At 34.7% G+C, this 18,583-nt stretch overlaps 1 protein-coding gene across 1 annotated transcript in view; it reads left to right on the top strand.

The window, feature by feature from the left end:
* The window catches only part of PSMB7 (proteasome 20S subunit beta 7), an 85,185-nt gene that overhangs the window by 36,991 nt on the left and 29,611 nt on the right, over positions 1-18,583 (top strand). The window contains exon 6 of the mRNA XM_051979621.1: positions 4,840-4,898. Within this exon, the coding sequence (XP_051835581.1) occupies positions 4,840-4,898 (59 nt within the window). The remainder of the gene's footprint in view (positions 1-4,839; positions 4,899-18,583) is intronic.

The following is an 18,583-nucleotide window of genomic DNA, read 5'->3' as shown; positions in this document are numbered from 1 at the left end:
TCAGAGCTCTCTCCTGGGCTCATTTTCCTCATTTGTAAATTAGAATGTTAGGATAGATGAGAGTGTGTCAATATGAGGCTTCATTACAGCCCAATCCAGATTAAAATACAATTTGAGAAATGTTTGATAAGCAAAAAACACAGCACAATATGATGTTAATTTGATGTTTTCTAAGTCAGTATGTGGCCTACAAGAATTGAGTTTGACACTACTTGACTAGATGACTTATAAGGTCCTTCCAGCCATAAGCCATAAGATCTGTAAGTGGTTAGGTTGAAAGTTGAAAACTGAAACCTAAAAGTTTTTTGGGAAAAATTGTTGCCAAAAACAAACAAACAAACATTCATCTCTGAATTATCCCATCTCTCTACTACCTTTGAACTTTCCCTTACATCAAAAATTCAGGAAGAAAAAACATTCAAAACATCAAAGAGGTTTTGTTTGAATATGCAACATTCCATACCCATAATGCCCCATTTCTTTAATAAAGGGCGTAAAGTGATTTTCTCATGTCCTCCCTGGGTTTAGTTTGATCATTATAATTATACAACATTCAGTTTAGTTTTAATTTTTTATATATATTTTTGTGATTATTTTGTTTATTCTTCTTTTGGTTTTATTTCACTTTTTATCATTTCATATAAGTCTTTTCATTTTCATCATTTCTTATTGCACAGTAATATTTTATTACATTCTTGTTAGCACAACTTTGTTAGCCATCCTTTAGTCAGTGAGCATTTTCTTTATTTCTGTTACTTTATTACAACAAAAAATGATGTAACTATGGTGCTTATGTGGCTTTTCTTTCTTTTTGACACTCTTGGAGCATATATGTCTAGCAAAGGAATCTGAGTCAAAGGATATGGATAGTTAGTAATTTTTTTATTAGCATAATTCCAAATTGCTTTCCAGAATGGTGGAACCAATTCACAGGTCCATCTTTACGGCATTTGTTACTTATCTTTCCACTGCCCCTCCAGGATGTGCTATATTCTCCTATCTTTTTTTACCCCAACTTTGCCAATTTCTTGATTATAAGGTCAACATTCAATTTAGTTTAATTTTTTTAAATTTTATTTTATTTATTTATTTTTGAATTTTGCTTAAAAAAAAATAATCATCAACAAGTGTCAATTAAAAGCTTTTATGCCAGGCTTTTTTCTAGACCCTGGGGATTTAAGTACAAAGAATGAACCCCTACTGGCAAAGAGGTTGCATTCTAATGAGAGATTTGCATTTCTTTTTCTTTCTTTCTTTCTTTTTAAGTGTTCTAGAGCAATTTTTCTTATGGTTGTTAAAATTTTGCAATTCTTTTGAGAACTGTTTATATCCCTTTGGCTATTTAACTAATGATTCTTGATGCTATGTAGTTGTGTTAATTTCCTATTACTTAAGTATCAGGCATTTATTAGAAATAACTTAATGTAAAAATTTCCCCTTCCCCCTTTGAACAGTTTCTTAGTTGTACTGATTTTTTTTTCCATGCAAAAGCTTCAATTTCATATAATAAAAAAATACCTAAATTTTATATTTTGTAATGATCTTTCCCCTTTGGTTCAGAATTCTCCCTCTGACCATAACATTTGTGAATTTTTGATTGCCAGCCATTCCTCCTCTTTAAATTTTTTAATGCAACCTTTTATTTATATGTAGGTCAAGTATCCTTTTGGAACTTATATTGGGATATATGATATTGCATGCTATTCCATCCCTATTTTTTGCCAATCTTCTTTAAGCTTGTGGATCTTAGAACCTTTATCTAAGATTTGTGTTTAGTGATGGAAAGAACATTGTATTCATGTTCAAAAACCTGTGCTGAAGTTTTTGCCATTAATATTACCAGCTTTGTCATCTCAGGCAAATAGCTTGCCCTTTCTGGACCCAAATTTTTTTCTTATAAGTAAAATAAAGAAAATGAGATCTCTAACCTATCTTTCTTCTAATACTCAGTATAGTATTTTTTCTCATATATATAACAAGCCCTTAGTAAATGTTCAGTTATTGACTAACAATACTGTTTTGGAAATCAAATGGGATAATATATATAAAAATTTCTTGAAAACTAAAGCACTATTCAGATGTAAGGTCTACTGTCTACTACAATAATAACCTGTATTGCTATAAAACATTAGTAGTACCTTATTAATTTTTTCATAAGCATACTCCTTTTCCCTCTTATGCCCAATTGGATAACTTATCGCTGAAGTCTGAAGCTGTGTGCAGATTGTCCTGAACTGTAGTATAGCTTTGTATATTAGTTCCCTTTATTCCAAAGATCTCAGTCTGAAGATGAATGGAGCCAAACATATTTTCTACTTCTCAGAATTGCGACTTATAAATGATAAAATAGTGTGTATATATAAAACATTTTGTAAACCTAAAAATAGCCACATATTTGTAAGAGATTGTAATTCTTTACAAGAGAATGTAAGCGCTTGGAGGGCCTGAACTCTTTCCTTTTTTTTTTTTTGGGGGGGTCTTTGTAAAGCCAGATCTACCAGCTTAATAGTTGCTTAATTCATGCTTTCAAATTAGATTGAATTTCAAGCTCTTGGGGACTGAGGAGATTTGTAATTTAGTGAATTTACTAGGAGGCAACCCATAGTGGAAAGCTTACTGTATTGGTGACTTTGGATAGTTTTTCACCTTTTTGTTTCTCTACTTGGGCTCTAACTGGTACTCATTTTATTCTTCTTCAATTTGGAGTGCTAATCTCAGAGGACTTTTTCAGTTCTGAAATTCTCTTTGAAGCTTCCTTTTAGTTTTGCTATTTTATATTCCAAAGTTTCTTCCATCTTTAACATTGTCTAATATTTCTAATATTCACGGTGCTAACATTGTATTTCCCAAGGTCTTTTCTAACCCCAACATTAGGTGATTTTGTACTAATTTGTGGTGATAGCCCTGTTTTATATATCGAGTTTATCACCATCCCTTTTGAAAGGCTTCTTAAGAATTCTTTAATTTTCAGTTTTAATTTTCTTAAAGAGGAGGCATAAAAAAAGAAATTGGAGTTGCCTATTGCTCTAGTGCCTAAATGAATAGTCATTGCTTGTAATACAGGTCCACACTCTCTGCTTCCTACTGCTCTTAGATGTGATGTATTTGGTACTGTAAAGGTAATGATCCTCAACCACAGCAATATTCTGTAACAGGAGTATCTGTCATATTCATCGGGATTACCATGTTCATTGATTTGTGTCTGTAAATCTGCTGTTTCTACCCTTTAAATTTGATCTATAATTGGACCTCCTTAAATGGTTCAGATAAGGCAGTCTGTATTTTCTCAATGTGGTGTCACTGTCAGCGGCTCCTTTTTCATTATACATTCAGCCGACTTGATAAAATCAGCAGGACACCTCATTTGAAACTGTTTAATCGCTGCCTTTTTCCTTTGCTAAAACCATTGAGGTGGTCAAGCGATGTACACAAATCATTTTAAATAGAAAATATGGTTTTCTCTGTGACCCAGCTAAATAGATAGTGGTATGCAAAACAAGTTAAAAAGTCATAAATGCCAAAAAAATCTTCTAATTGGAGTAAAAAATTGTGACCAACTTTATTCTTGCTCCCAAAGTAGAGCGGCCTGAAATATTGCCAGGATCCAGTAAAGACAAGATGATGGTTTTCTAAAGAGTCACTCTTTTCTGAACAAAGCAAGTTTAAAATTTCAAATAGTGCTGAGCTGCTTTTTTTTTTTTTTTTTTTTTCTGAATATCCATGAATTGGGAGCATGTACTTATTTATAACACTGGGACCTTTGTAGTACTTTATTTGAAATGAATTTGGTAGCCAGTTAGTTACATCAGTACAGTAATAACCTTTGAACCAATCACTGTTGAGATAATATATTTTTGTTTCCTTGTCTGTCATTTTGGGGCCACTCAGTTGTTACTTGTCAGAGCACACACTGAAAATAATCGTCCCAAAGCCATGCTCTGTAGGAGTAGTGAAAGAGTGTGGTGGCAGCAGCTTGAGGTCCCATTACTGTTGCCAGGACATTACTTTCTTCCCAATGTGTCATTGCTGGTGTGCTAGTGTCCTCCCTGTGTGTCAAGGTGGCTGTTACCAGGACAGCTCATTAAAACAATCTAGTCTTCTAGCATGGTATTTAGCAATATACCCAACAACCTGCCAAAGCAGAAATGTGGGCCATAGGAATCAAAGTGGAGCAGAATATATAAAGTGATGTGGCATTCTCTCTTTTTTGTATTTTTCTTTTACACATTCTCTCTAACCTCATTTTCATGCTTCAGCAGTGTAGAATAGTTGAAAGAGCACTGGGCATAGACTTGGAAGATCTGGATTTGAGTCTTAGCTCTTATTTACATTGATTATGGACACCTGTCACTTAGCCTTACTTATCAGTATTTTTTTTATCTGTAAAATGTAATAATAATACTTATATTGCCCATATCATAGTGTCAAATGTTAAAGTAAATATTAAAATGCTAAGCAAATGTGAGTTGTTATTATTTTGTTATGAATAATATATTCTCACTCATGCTAGTAATTAAAGCAGGGCTTAAAACCAGGCTTTTTTGAGTTTTGTAAGTGTGAATATTATTTGAAGAAGAACATGCTGGGTATATATGGTCTAATTAGGATTGAGCATTTTTTCACATTTGAATGTGACTTTGTAGTATTTTGCCCTTTTTCAACAGCACAGACTTGGGAAATTGGACATTTTTTAGGCAAAAAAAATTAAATCTTTTTGAGTACTAGTTGAAAAGTATATTTCCTTTCCTTGTTTTAGTTTTTCTTTCTAACAGGGGGTTAGACTGGACAATGTCTTAAGATCTCTGTCAACTCTAATAAACTGAATCTTATTTCTTGTAGGTTCTGGGTCTTTGGCAGCAATGGCTGTATTTGAAGATAAATTTAAACCAGACATGGAGGTATGTAAAGCTGTTGTGTTTCAACCATCTTCTATAGAAATTTTATAGTGGATTTTCTTTAAAAGAAAACTTAAGTTCATTTGTTTCAAAAACAGTGTGCTCTATATAGCTACCTATGTACCCATCTCTCTGTCTAATGTTCATATTAAAAATTGATAACATTCCTAAAAAATGTATGCCAAAAGAAGTATGGTATAGCAGGAAGAATTAGCCTTAGAGTCAGATGGCCTGAGTTTGAATCTAGGCTCTGCCACTTAGAAGTTTTGTAACTTTGTGCAAGTCCCTTTACTTTTGCGGACCTTGCTTGTTTTCATAAAAAGGAGTTGTACGAGATGATCTCTGAGATCTGTTCTGCAGTTCAGCTCTACTTTTTTGTCATTCTGCAAATGTTAATTCACATTCTCTAATTGGGAATTCAAAATAAATGTGAAGTAAGTAGGACAGGAGTTTTTCTGATTTATGAATGAAGGGACTGAGATATAGAGCAGATCTCTGACTTACCAGTGGTAACAGCAGAACTAGAGTTCAGAGCAAGATTTTCATGGTCCAAACCCACTTGTGTTGGGTTTTCCCCCACTATATTCCATTTTATCTGAAGCCCATTATTAAAGAATTGATTATGGACACATCTCTTCGCTTTACATATCCTGGTTTTTCTCATCTGTAAAATGGAATGATAATACTTGTGTTTCCTGCATCATAGTATTAAATGTTAAAGTAAATGTAAGTCAATTTGAATTGTCATTATTTGTTAGGAATAATTTATTCTCACTCATGCTAATATGCAAAGAATACTAGAATGGTTAATTTTATATTTGCCCAACATTTCACTGTTATTCATTTCTGTCTTACAACAATTAGTAGTTTGCAACCTCTTGTGGGCTATTGAATCTCATCGTCCTTTATAGTATCGGAAACTAGCATGTCATTTTCACTGGAGTTTGGAGTATACATTTGTATGGTTTAATGATTGACTAGTCTACTCTTCTGTTCTGCTCTTTGGAAATAGGAATAGTACCTGATATTTATTTAGCACTTATATTTTTAAAAATAAATTCTTAATGATTTTTTTTCGATATCACTTAAATTTCCCCCCAGTATTCCTCTTCCTTTTTGTTTCAAGAGTGCAAAGCCATATAATATATACTTTTTTTTTTAAGAAAAAGAGAAAGAAGAGGAAAAACCCTAAAAGCAATCCCTATATCAGAAAAATTTCAAAATATATGTGTAATCCACAACTGTGGACTTCCCACTTCTTTAAGGAGTATCACTTTGAATTTTGCAAAGTATTTGCAGGATCTTCTTAGTTTAATGAAATTTGAAAATTTCATAATGAAGGTGACTAGATGAGATGATTACTACATGGCTTGAGGGCCATTCTTCTGGCATATTCTACCAATACCAGGATGAATCAGATGTCTTTCTCCCAGCCATATTAAAGGAACATCATGTCAGGTGGTAAACTTCAAAATGGTGGCTGATTTCTTCTTTCACATTGGGGTGCAAATGGCACAGCTGTATATGTATGATGTTAGAGTATCGCAAAATCCTGGAGGGAAGGTTCACAGCTTTTTAGGTCTGAATGGTTTGGTCCTTATCGTGGCATATGAAGAGGATGTATTCATTAATGGACCAGGCTTTTCCACAAACAGATTGGAACACTGGTTTCAAAGGGACCCTAATTTATATAGATATTTTTTATTTCTTTTTCCAGATAGGATGAGAAATAAGGATTATCTTCTGAATGACATACCACAGAATCTTTTTTTAATGATCAATACCTTTCCTATTTTCAAGACTTTCTTTGCATTCTTTCATTGTTCTCGTAATCATACTTCCAGAACAGGAAATTAAAATTGTCATTGACTCTTAGGATTTTAGAGGTAGAAAATGCATATAAAATCAAGAAACTTGAGGGGCTTTAGAATAAAGAAGTGTAGACTGTAGAAATTTTAGAAGTATAAGAGACTTTTGAACATAGCATGATACTATTGGAAAGGATACAGAACATTAGAATTGGCAGGATGCAGCCATGGTATCGTAATTAGAGCATTGAGTTTGATGTAAGAAATCCTAGGTTCAAATTCTGTAACAACTACTAACCATATGACTACATGTAACTAAACTTCTTGGGGCTTCATTTTCACAATGTACAATGTACAGATATACATGTACATTTTCCCTTTGTACAGTAAGGAGGTTAGATTAATGACTTCTAAATTCTTTCCTATCTCTAATACCTATGATCTAAGCATCTAGGGCATTGAGCATAGACTGTCACAGTTAGAAAGGACCTTAGGTCATCTGGTCTAATTGCTACCTTAATCAGAAATCATCCCTAAAATATCCATGACAGGTGGTCACACAGTCTCCACTTAAAACTTCTTTCTTTCTTATACATTGAAGACTTATTTCTGAATTTTGTAGCTTTGTACTTGTGTATGTAAAATTACTTTTAGAGGCAGCTGGTTCCATTTTTGAAGAACTTTAATTGTTAAATGCTGTTCTGTTAAACTTATCCATTGATGCTAGTTCTGTGCTCTTTGGTAAATCAAATCCATCTTCCATATAACATCATTTCAAGAGTCTTCTCCATAGTAGTTTTCATGATGACATCACAGGATATCTTTTTAGTTGGGTATTATTTATCTCTGCTTGGTCTTTTGAGTAGGATACTCATTTTATAAACCATGTACAAATCTGGGAGGAAATAAGGTTGTTGCTAGTCCAGAGTTTTGTGTTCAAGATAATTATTGTCTGTTCTTCCCCAATATTCAGTTGACTGATTCAATTTGATTTTTAGCCTACTAGTAGATAACTGCTTATTACAATCTAGTTAAGATTCCGTGATCTTGATATGTTTTGTTTAAAAACAAAATAGCAACCAAAAAACCCAACCATTTCCACCAAAACTAGAGGATATAAACTCTAAAAGGTTAAGAGTTTGGGGTGTGAAGAATTAGCAATTCTTTTTGTTTCCCTCCCATGTCATTAGGATTGAACCTAGAAATGAATGACATGTAGGCAACATTGTCCATTGCTACCAAATTTTCTCAGGTTTTTTTCCTTCTTGGATTTCAAGTCAGATGGAACCTTGAGCAAATAATTTAATCTGTCAGGATTTTTATTTCCTCAGTTGTAAAATGCATTGGATTAGAGCATTTTTAAAATCCTTTTTCTCTTACATTTTGTCTTTCTCTTCAGTCCCTTTCCAGCTTTTGGTTCTACTCCAACAATCAATCACTAAACATTTATTTAGTGGGTACTATGTACTATACAGTACTAAGTACTGGGGGATACAAAAAGGGACAAAAGATAGCTCTGCCCTCTAAGAACTTACAGGCTAGAGGAGACAACATGCAAACAAATATGTGATAAGCAAGGTATATACATGATAGATCAGAAATAATTTAGAAAGAGGAAAGCCCTAGAAGTAAGAGGGGTTGGGAAAGTTTTTCTTTAGAAGGTGGATTCTATTTAGGACTTAAGGAAGCCAGAGTGTCTTGTTTGAGGTTCAGATTACTAGATGAGAGTATCTCTTGGGGAATTGGGGTATAAGAATATTGGAAAAGTAGAAGAGAGCTATGATATGAAGGGCTTTGAATGCCAAGTAGAGTATTTTATATTTGATCTGGGAGATAATAGGGAACTATTGGAGTTTATTGGGGGTGATGAGTAGGGATGGTTGGATCTGTAGTTTAGAAAAATAATCACTGAATGGTGAGAAATTTGAGATGGGGGTAGGGCAGGCATACCCATCAACAGGCTATTATATTGGTTCTTAAGTGAGGATAATAAGGATCTTTACGTAATTGTGTGTAGCATCAGGATAAAGGAGGGGGAATATTTGAAAGATGTTAACAAAAATGAAATGGATAGGTCTTGGCCACAGATTGAATAATGGGGGATAAATATTAATGAGGAATTGAAGCTGATTCTCAGTTTGCAAGCTTGAGGAATTGGGAGATGAGATATACTTTATACTAATTATCTATACTAATAGGGAAGCTAGGAGCACAAGGGTTGGGGAAAAGATGATTTTGATTTTGTATATATTGAATTTAAGATTGAACATTCAGTTTGAAATGTCTGAGTAGCAGTTGGAGATGCTCGATTGGAGGTCGGTAGAATGTTTGTACTAGGATGGGTAGATTTGAGCATCACCAGTGTAGAGATAGTAATTAAATCTGTGGTAGCTAATGAGAATGCAAGTAAAGTAATTAAGAAGGAACAGAGAAGAGGGCCCAGGACAGAACCCTGAAGGACAGTTATAGATAAGAGGCAGTGACTGAAATGAATATATATCTAGCAAAGAAGCCGTCAGACAGGTAGGAAGAGATCCAAGTGAGAACAGTGTCCCCCAAATCTAAAGAAAACAGAATGTTAGGAGGAGAAGGTAAAAAGTAAAGTCAGGGATCAAGGAGAATAAGGCTAGAGAAAGGCCATTATTTGGCAACTTAAGAGATTTTTAGTACCTTTAGAGCAGTTTCAGTGGAATGATAAGGTCAGAAGCCAAATTAAAAGGAGTTAAGAAGAGAGTGGGAGGAAAGAATGTGAAGGCCCTATTCTAGAGGGCCTTTTCAAGGAGTTTAGCTGCAAGGGGCCAAAGAAAGATAGGGTGCAATAGTTAGCAGATATAATAAGTGAAGGCTTTGTCAGGATGGCAGAGATGTGGACATGTTTGTAGGCAATAGGGAATGAACCAGTCAGAGAGAAATTGAAAATAAATGAGAGTGGGGGTAACGGACGAATGGGGGGAGCAATCTGTTAAAGGAGATGAGATGGAATGTGAACACTTGATCAAACAGGAGGGTCATTAGTCTTGGTAAGGAATATGACCATCTCATCATATGAGGCAGGAATGAAGGAGAAGATAGTAATTGAAGGCATCTGATAGAAGATTAAGAAGAGGTAAAAGTGAGAGCTCTTTGGTTTGACCTCAGTGTTTTCTATAAAATATGGGGCAAGATAGAAAATGCGAGGAAAGGGAAGCGTGACAGGTTTGAGGAGAGATGAAGACATTTGGGAGTCTCATTGAGGAGGGTGGGATATTGAGTTAATAAAGGAGATATTGTTGGATTGCTTAGAATCAGTTAACATTCCAGTTGAAATTGTGGAACATAAATTTGAAGTGAACCCAGAAAGAATGGTTGCTTAACTTTCTTCATCTTTGTTCACTAACATATGTGAAGGCAACAAATAATGAGAGTAATTTAAAATTGGAGCATGGAGCTAGGGATTCAAGAGAGGAGGCCAGTGGAGAATTGAATTGGTTTACCAAGGAGTCAAATTGGGGAATGGGGAAAGTGATTATTACAGGAGAGATGATGACCCAGCAGAGAATAGAGGGATCAAGAGTTTGAAGATTACAATATGAATGAAGAGTAAGAGTTTGTATGGGGTAAAAAACATCCACAGATTATGGTTAGATATGGGAACTAAGAATTCTTGAACATAGAGATGGTGTTACATTTGTGGCTGATGGCAACATCAGTGATATGATTATCATTGGGTGTGGCTGAGGTAGAGTAGAGGAGTAGCTCAGAAGAAGTTAACCGTGGAAGAGCTTGGTGGTTGAGGTGTTTGAGGGAGAATAAGTGTGTATATTGGAGTTTCCTAATCTAAGGGCTATAAATTGGGGAGGAAAGAAATTGTAAGCTATGTCCTAAACTCATGGAGAAAAGGGAAATGCTATGGGTGTCTGTAGACAAGGGCAGTCATGATTTTGTTTAGGTGGTGACTATGAATAACATGAATTTCAGTGATGGAAGAAGGAGGAGAACCTGGAAGTGATATAAAAGAGCAAGGAATATTCCAATTCCTCTGCCTCAACCAGTGAGCCAAGAAGAATGAGTAAAGATGTGGGTATAGGAAAAGGGTGGGCAGAGGATATGTATCTTGGGGCAGGAGTGAAGATGAGGAGAAGGGGTGAGCAGAGAAGGAGAAAGGGAGCAGATTTTAGTAAGAACTAATAGATAAAAGAAGAAAAGGTTTAAGTTGAAGAGAGATTTATTGCCTAAGAGTAAGCCTTCCAAAGGGCATTATACAAGGCCTGGTGGTTGAAAATTTGAGATGGAAAGTTTGAGGGGGATAAGAATGGGGAATTAGGAGTTGGGGGATGTGTTTGATGGTGATCTACAAGAGTTCAGAATCCCTGGCATATAACTATGATATGATTGGGATTTGGCACCTGATATAACCAAGTGTGAGAATGTTCAGTGAATGAAGGGGGAGCCATTCCTCTTCCCAGTGGAGGTTGGAGAACAGGCTGGAGGCAAGTGTCATATGAAGGGGAAGCATGGTCCTGCTTCATGGCTTTTTTGTTTTTACTTCCAAAAATTAGAGATTAGGCAGGAGGAGATGAAGTTGAATTTGCATAGGAGGAGAAAGCAGTTCCATTCCCCAGTGTCCTTCATTCCTCAAAGGACAGGAAATTGAAGACCTGAAGTCAGAGGGTAGATTGCTCCTCTTTGCACCTGTGGGTCTCCATATCCCAATTAGGAGATTGGACTGACAGTAAAGGTTGCCTAATACTGGCACGGATGGCTTTGTGGTAGATGGAAAATACCTGGCCCAGTCCCATGACCCTTCCTTGAGGGGACATGCTATGCCGAGCAGGAGATGGAAGACACAAGGTACTTGTTCTGAATTTCTGTAGCTCTTCTTTTCACCTGAGGAGGCTAGCAATGAGCCATAGCAGGAAGCAGACTTCCTGTAAAGTAGGATGTCCTTTTGGGCAGATGGAAATTGCTTAGGCTAGTCTGTGGCAGCCTTTCCTCAGGAGATACATTGTGCCCAGTAGGAAATGAAAGGCGCAGTGTGTTCACAATTCCATTGAGCAGTACTGCAGTCTTGATAACACTATGCCCTGTTGTCATGTTCCTCTTTGTGAATACAGCAAATATGTCATCATATAACCCTTTCCTCAAGGTCTAGTAGTTTTATGAAGATGCATATACTATTTATGGTTGAATGAAACATTTTTTAATATGTGAATACCTAGATTGTTACCTGAGATTGACTACTTCTATGAGATTAAGTTCTATAACAAAGGTAACCCTGGGGATGGAAAGAGGAAATAAATTGGAAATGTCTTATTCTGTATGTACGTTAGATAGAAAATTGAGGTTCAGTGAAATTAAATGACTTGCCCATGATCATGAAACTAATAAGTCAAAATGACTGAATTTAAAGTTCTATAAGTAGGAAAGCTTTTATTATGATGAGAAATTACGAGCCCAAGTTGTTTCATTAGTATCTCTTTGTATGAAACCACTTGGATTTAAAGAAAAATGAGCAACTTAGCTTTGGACTACTGTTTTGAAAGCTGCCAAATGCCTTTCTTCTGGGACCTTGGGTGCCTTGTTGGCTATACGGTTTTTCTACTGGTCATGTTTATTATTCAGTATAGTTGTAGTTCATCTAAAACTACAATCACGTCCATTTTGTTGCTTCCTGAAGATCTAGACAAGATCCAAACTCTTAACTAGGTAGATTATTCTAAATTAACTAAGTCTCACTCTGAATATAAATGTAAGTTTGTGTATAGAGAAGAGATTTTGTGAAAAGAACGTTAGACTTGGAGCACATGACTTCATTGGAATCCCTACTATTAGACTACCCAGGGTGCCTTTCCTCAACTCTGGGCAGTCCACATACCCATGGGCATGGACACACACACTTATGCATATCCTTCAGATATCATGACACTTTATACTTTAATGCACTTATTATTATAGTTTCCTGATTGTGTGTCATATGCTATAGTCTACTAAATTATGATGGTATCCATAAAGGTAACTTTGTCTTACCTGGAAAGACAATGTGTGATGATGGGAAGAACACTAGTGTGTATCAAGAGCCACTTGTGACTGGACAAGTTTCTCTGAAAACTCATCATCTTTTTCTGTCACGAGGGAATCATTAACTCTTTTTTTTTTTTTAAGTATTTTATCTTATTTTATAATAACTTTATATTGACAGAATCCATGCCAAGGTAATTTTTTTTTACAACATTATCCCTTGCACTTGCTTCTGTTACAATTTTTCCCCTCCCTTCCTCCACCCCCTCCCCTAGATGGCAAGCAGTCCTATATACGTTAGATAGGAATCATTAACTCTTTAAACCCTTTGGGATAGTAATGAAAAAGGATAATTCTTAAGGCATTGTAGAAATGAGAATTATTTTATTTTATCTTTTGTTTTTAAATGTTTCTACAGAATGGAAATTTTCTTCTACTGGTAATTCTCCCTTGGAATGAATAAGTGACATTGAAGTTTTTCACCTTAGACTGCTTTTTGTATCTAGTTCAAGTACCCATTAAATGTGTAGTTCTTATGTGATGTCATCCAAATAGCTACCCCTTTGGTTGGTCACTTTGGTTGGAAACTGTGTCCCTTTAGTGAATTGGCATTACAAATAAAATTTGGTCACTATGCTCAAATTTTTTTCTTCTGTTAACAAAATGTGGCTAGGAGAGTTGTAGTTAGTGATTTTGTATTAAAAGTAATGGTGTCCTGCTCTAATTAGGAACAGTAAATAGATCCCAGTATCCTCTATAAATGAGATTATTGTGTGGTTATATTTTCTCAATGTGAGATTATATTTTCATGTCATTCTTCTCTGGTATTCTTAAATAGGATGATTCATGAACATAGGAAAAAATGAAAAATGCTAAGTCACAAAAAACAAAGTTTGAAAAGTGAGCATGAAATCATAAACTGTCACATTTGTGAGTAACTTTTGACCATAAAACTTTGAAATGTGAGAACTGAAAAATATTTAGAATATAGACTGCCTTAGCTGTAATTGGATAGAACTGGAAGAAGCTAAGAGTATAGAATATAGTATTAACAAATGGAAAAGACTTTGGAACACAAATGTCATAATATAGAATATTAAAGGGAGAAGATACCATATCAGCAGAGAAGAAAAGTGACTTGTCCAAGATTAGACAATAAGTCATTGATAAGCAGACTCTACAACCTGGGTCTTGAATCTAGGTCACTTGATCCCATTCCATTGTTTCATCAATGACATTGTGAAACATTTCTGAGTTTGAAAATCAAAGATGAGTAATTACTCATCAACTTGCAATACTAGTACTGAGATTCTTTTCAGTAAAGATTTCTTATAGATATTCTGTAATGGCCATGTGGTACAGTGGATCTTTTGATTTTGGAAGTCCAAATATTTGAATTTGATTCCTGGTTCTACTACTTTTTGAGCCTAGATACTTCACTTAAACTCCCTGAGCCTTATCTTTTCTGTAATATTTTGTCTAATTTTTTCTTCACAGGTAGAAGAAAGTACTTGGTGAATTGTAGAAATTTGCTATAGAAGCTACCATTATTGTATTACTTACATAAAGGGCTTTGTAAAATTTATAACACTATGTAAAGGCCAGATATTATGAGTCTTTCTTTTTTTTTTTTTTTAATTTTTTAATAATTTTTTATTGATAGAACACATGCCAGGGTAATTTTTTACAGCATTATCCCTTGCATTCACTTCTGTTCTGATTTTTCCCCTTCCTCTCTCCACCCCTTCCCCCAGATGGCAAGAGTCCTTTACATGTTGAATGGGTTGCAGTATATCCTAGATACAATATATGTGTGCAGAACCGAACAGTTTTCTTGTTGCACAGGGAGAATTGAATTCAGAAGGTATAAATAACCCGGGAAGAAAAACATAAATGCAAATAGTTCACATTTGTTTCCCAGTGTTCTTTCTCTGGGTGTAGCTGCTTCTGTCCATCTTTGATCAATTAAGGCTCTCTTTATCAAAGAGGTCCACTTCCATCAGAATACATCCTCAAACAGTATCGTTGTTGAGGTATATATAGATCTCCTGGTTCTGCTCATTTCACTCAGCATCAGTTCATGTAAGTCTATGAGTCTTTCTTTTGTGAATCTGTTCCCGAAAAGTAGAATAAAAATGAAGAGCTAAAGGTTGTCATCAGAAAAATGTCAGGGTAAAAAGAAAAGATAGGCCAGTTACATGGTTAGATGAAGAGATTATTGGTGAATAACCTGGGTTCTCCTTTCAAATCCGTGCAATGTCAAGACAATACAAGGACAACATGCAAGATATTTGGTAGGCAATCCTCCCATTTTCCCCTTTGATTTGTGGGAGGACATAAATGAGAATTGCACAGGATAAACAGGCATGAATAAGTTATCATCTGCAAAGTTAAAGGGAATACCCTTATCAATGAAATTATAGACCTTTGGAGTTTTAAGAGCACTGGACTTGAAATCATACTATATGATTACTAGCAGTTACTATTTAACTTTATTGTCCTTTTTTGGCTTTTATTTTCTCATCTGTAAAATGGGGATAATAATGACTTATCTACATCACAGGACTGGTGGAAGGATAAAATGAGATTATATGTAGAAAGTATTATTCTGTACCTACAAACTGTTAGGTGTGTATGCGTGTGCACGCACCCCCCCCATTATTTTGTAATTGGATATACAGTGTATACTTTCTATTTCAGAACTATTGTAAAAAGACTTGAATTGTAATCCCACATGTGCCACTAATCCACAGGGTAACCTTGAGTTTATTGCTTCCCCTCCCTGCTTCTCTGTAAAAAATGAAGGTAATATATATTAGATAGTTTTCCAGATCTCTACTGGCTCTGAAAATTTTTGTACTTGTTCATTGTGTTTGCTCATTTACTAAATTCCTGTAAAGGATTGATTATTTAAATTTGTGGTTTTAAGTGAACGTTTTTATTTAGTTAAGTAAGCCCTTTTACAAGTTACAGTAAGTGACAGACCAGCAAAAAAATCAATTGTTAAGGTGTATGTAGAATGCCTTTTCTAATTAAGGCAGTTTAAAGTAAACAATAGGCAATTAATACTATCAACAATAGACATAATAGTGCTTAGAAAAATTTTGGAGGGATTTTTTTTTTTTGGGCCAATAAGTATGAAATATAGTTAGAAGTTTTAAAATTCTGATGATGAAGAACAATTCCAAGCATGCTATTTTTACTACAAATTACATTTTACTATAGATTTACTATAGATGCTGTCTAATAACATTTCATAAGTTAAATATTCAGAATGTGTAAGTAAAGCCTAAGGTTCCTTAAATAGAAAGACAATTATTTATCTTTTTATAAAGAGGATTGAGTCAAGGCTACATCTCTGCTCTGTGCATACATTATTGTAAAGATGGTATACGGAGGACTTTGCAGAGCAAAATTGCATGATCAAAAAATGATGATGAGGATAATATTTTTAAAATATGTAGTACTTTCTGTTTACAAAAATTGTGTCTTTCTGATCCTATTCTCTCTTTCTCCCATAATTAGATAATAAGTTTCTCAGATCTGGTGGTAGATCTGGGGTCAGAGAGCTTGGATTGAAATTATCAGTCTTTAGTATGTATAAAATTGTTCATCTTTGAATTTCACTTTTCTCATTTCTAAAACAAAGAGGTTGGACTTGAGGGCCTTTATCCTTGATGATCATAGGATTTAGAACAAGACTTTATCTAGTTCCATGCTCCCCTTCAATTTACAGAGGAAGAAACTGAATTAGAGACTGGTGGAAGAGCAGGTAGGATTTTTTTTTTTTCTTCTTTTAAACTAAGGTCTCTTTCAGCCCTTAGATTCTGCTAAAAAAAAAAAAAAAAAAAGTTGGTGGCAAGAAGACCATGCTTCCTCTTTTTTCCAGCAGCTGCCACCTCCAGACCTGATCCTATTGCCCTTTGACCTGCTCCATTTCCAACCTGTGCTGGTTTGCCCTTCCTTAGACAATCTAGTAACTTCTTGCTCTTGGAGGTCTCATTATATAGATGCTGCATTTGGACACTGGATTGACTTAATCTATTGAAACTCAGAAACTCTGAGCTCAAGTGATCCACTGTCTCAGACTCTCAGAGCTAGTAAAGGCCTGGGCTACTGTGCCCTGCTTAAAATAAACTTGTAAAGATATCTTCTGTTTTTGCATGACTTAAATTTTCTCCTAAGTCTTTCTCGCCATTCTATAACAAAAAATTTTTTATTTAAAAAAACAAACAAGAAAAGAGAAGAAGATAGTGGGGAAGAGGGAGAAGTGAAACTGATCAGTGCATTGGAAAAATCTCATAGTATATGTATTGTATCACACCTGTATGACCCTCTACTTCTGCTTCAGAGTGAAGGAAGTTGTCCCATATTTCTTCTTTGGGATCATGCTTCTCCTTTGTAGTATTGCAGCAATCATTTATTTTTAGTAGTTTAGGTGTTTTATAGTTATTGTATTTGTCGTATATTATTATGTATAATATATAATGTAATGTGTAAAATACAATGTTTTATTGTATATTGTTTTCCTGACTGCTTACTTCACACTTCATCAGTTTATATAAATCTTTTCATATTTCTCTATATTCATCATGTCTGTCATTCATCATGCACAATAATACTCCATTATATTCATGTCACATTCCCAAATAAGTGGACATCTTTTTTATTTCCAATTCTTTGCTACAACAAAGAGTTCTGCAATTAGCATCTGATATATATGGATTGTTCTTTTTATTGGTTGTGTCCTTGTTATGCGTATATTTGTTAGTCCTTATATTTTTCTGATTCTTAAAGTATCTTGGTACTGGTTAAAAAAATGGTAGGGAAAAATCTATTAAAGTGGAAATAATAATACTAATAGCATTTTGCCAGTTAAAAATGCTCTATGGTTTGCAAAAACATTTTATAAATATTATCTAATTATATTCTCAAAGGAGCCTGGGAGGAAGGTTATCATCTTCCTTATTATCATCCTCATTTTCCAGCAAGACAGATGTTAAGTGACTTGCCTGGGGCTACATATATAGAAAGTTTCTGAAGTTAAATTTGAACTCAGTGTCTTCTTGACTCCAAGTCCAGCATTCTCTAGAAATAAGATCACACCACAAATCAGGAAATTGAGGTTCTTGTTCCAGTTAATGCTAATAATTAGTTGTGAAACTTGGGGCTCCAAATTCAATGTAATATTTGATCTTCTTTGTCTCTTGGAATGTAATATTTGATCTTCTTTATCTCTTGGTCCTACTTGACTTTCTGGGTTCAAATGATTCATATATGGCATTCTCTTGGGGAATAAAGACCCTTTTTAGCTAAGCTTACTGAAATTCTACCCATAAGTAACTAAATATTAATTTCATTTTACAGATAAAGGAAGTGAAGTTCAGGGAGATTAATGGTCATATGGTCATATTCTTTCCAGATTATTGGGGCTGATTTGCCATCCAGAGCCCCTTTATATGCCCAGTACTCTTTCTGCTATACCACCCAGCTTCTCTTGGAGCATCTCATTTGGACCACTCATACTCATTTCACATAGTTTACTTTGTGTGATATTTATTTATGTTCATGTTTATCAAAGAGCCATAAGGGCAGTGACTATGAATATCATTTAAGTATGTGTAACTCCTAATGGCTAACTCCTGATGGCTAATTCAGGATCATGCATATTACTTTAGAAATGCTTTCTAAATGAATGAATAAAGCATGCACATCTCAATATGTGATGAATTATGTTTGCTATCTATAATTTTGACAGTAATTCTATTCATCTAGTGCTTTATTGTTTACAAAGTGTACATAACTGACACCACCCTGAGTATTAGCTTTTTTGGTAGTAAACATGGATTTCATGAAACCATTCACAAAAAATTTTTCTTTGTA

This window comes from Antechinus flavipes, chromosome 2 (genome assembly GCF_016432865.1).
Source record: "Antechinus flavipes isolate AdamAnt ecotype Samford, QLD, Australia chromosome 2, AdamAnt_v2, whole genome shotgun sequence".
Taxonomy (NCBI): domain Eukaryota; kingdom Metazoa; phylum Chordata; class Mammalia; order Dasyuromorphia; family Dasyuridae; genus Antechinus; species Antechinus flavipes.
The sequence above is the reverse complement of the archived record's forward strand: the minus strand, read 5'-3'. Positions and strand labels throughout refer to the sequence as shown.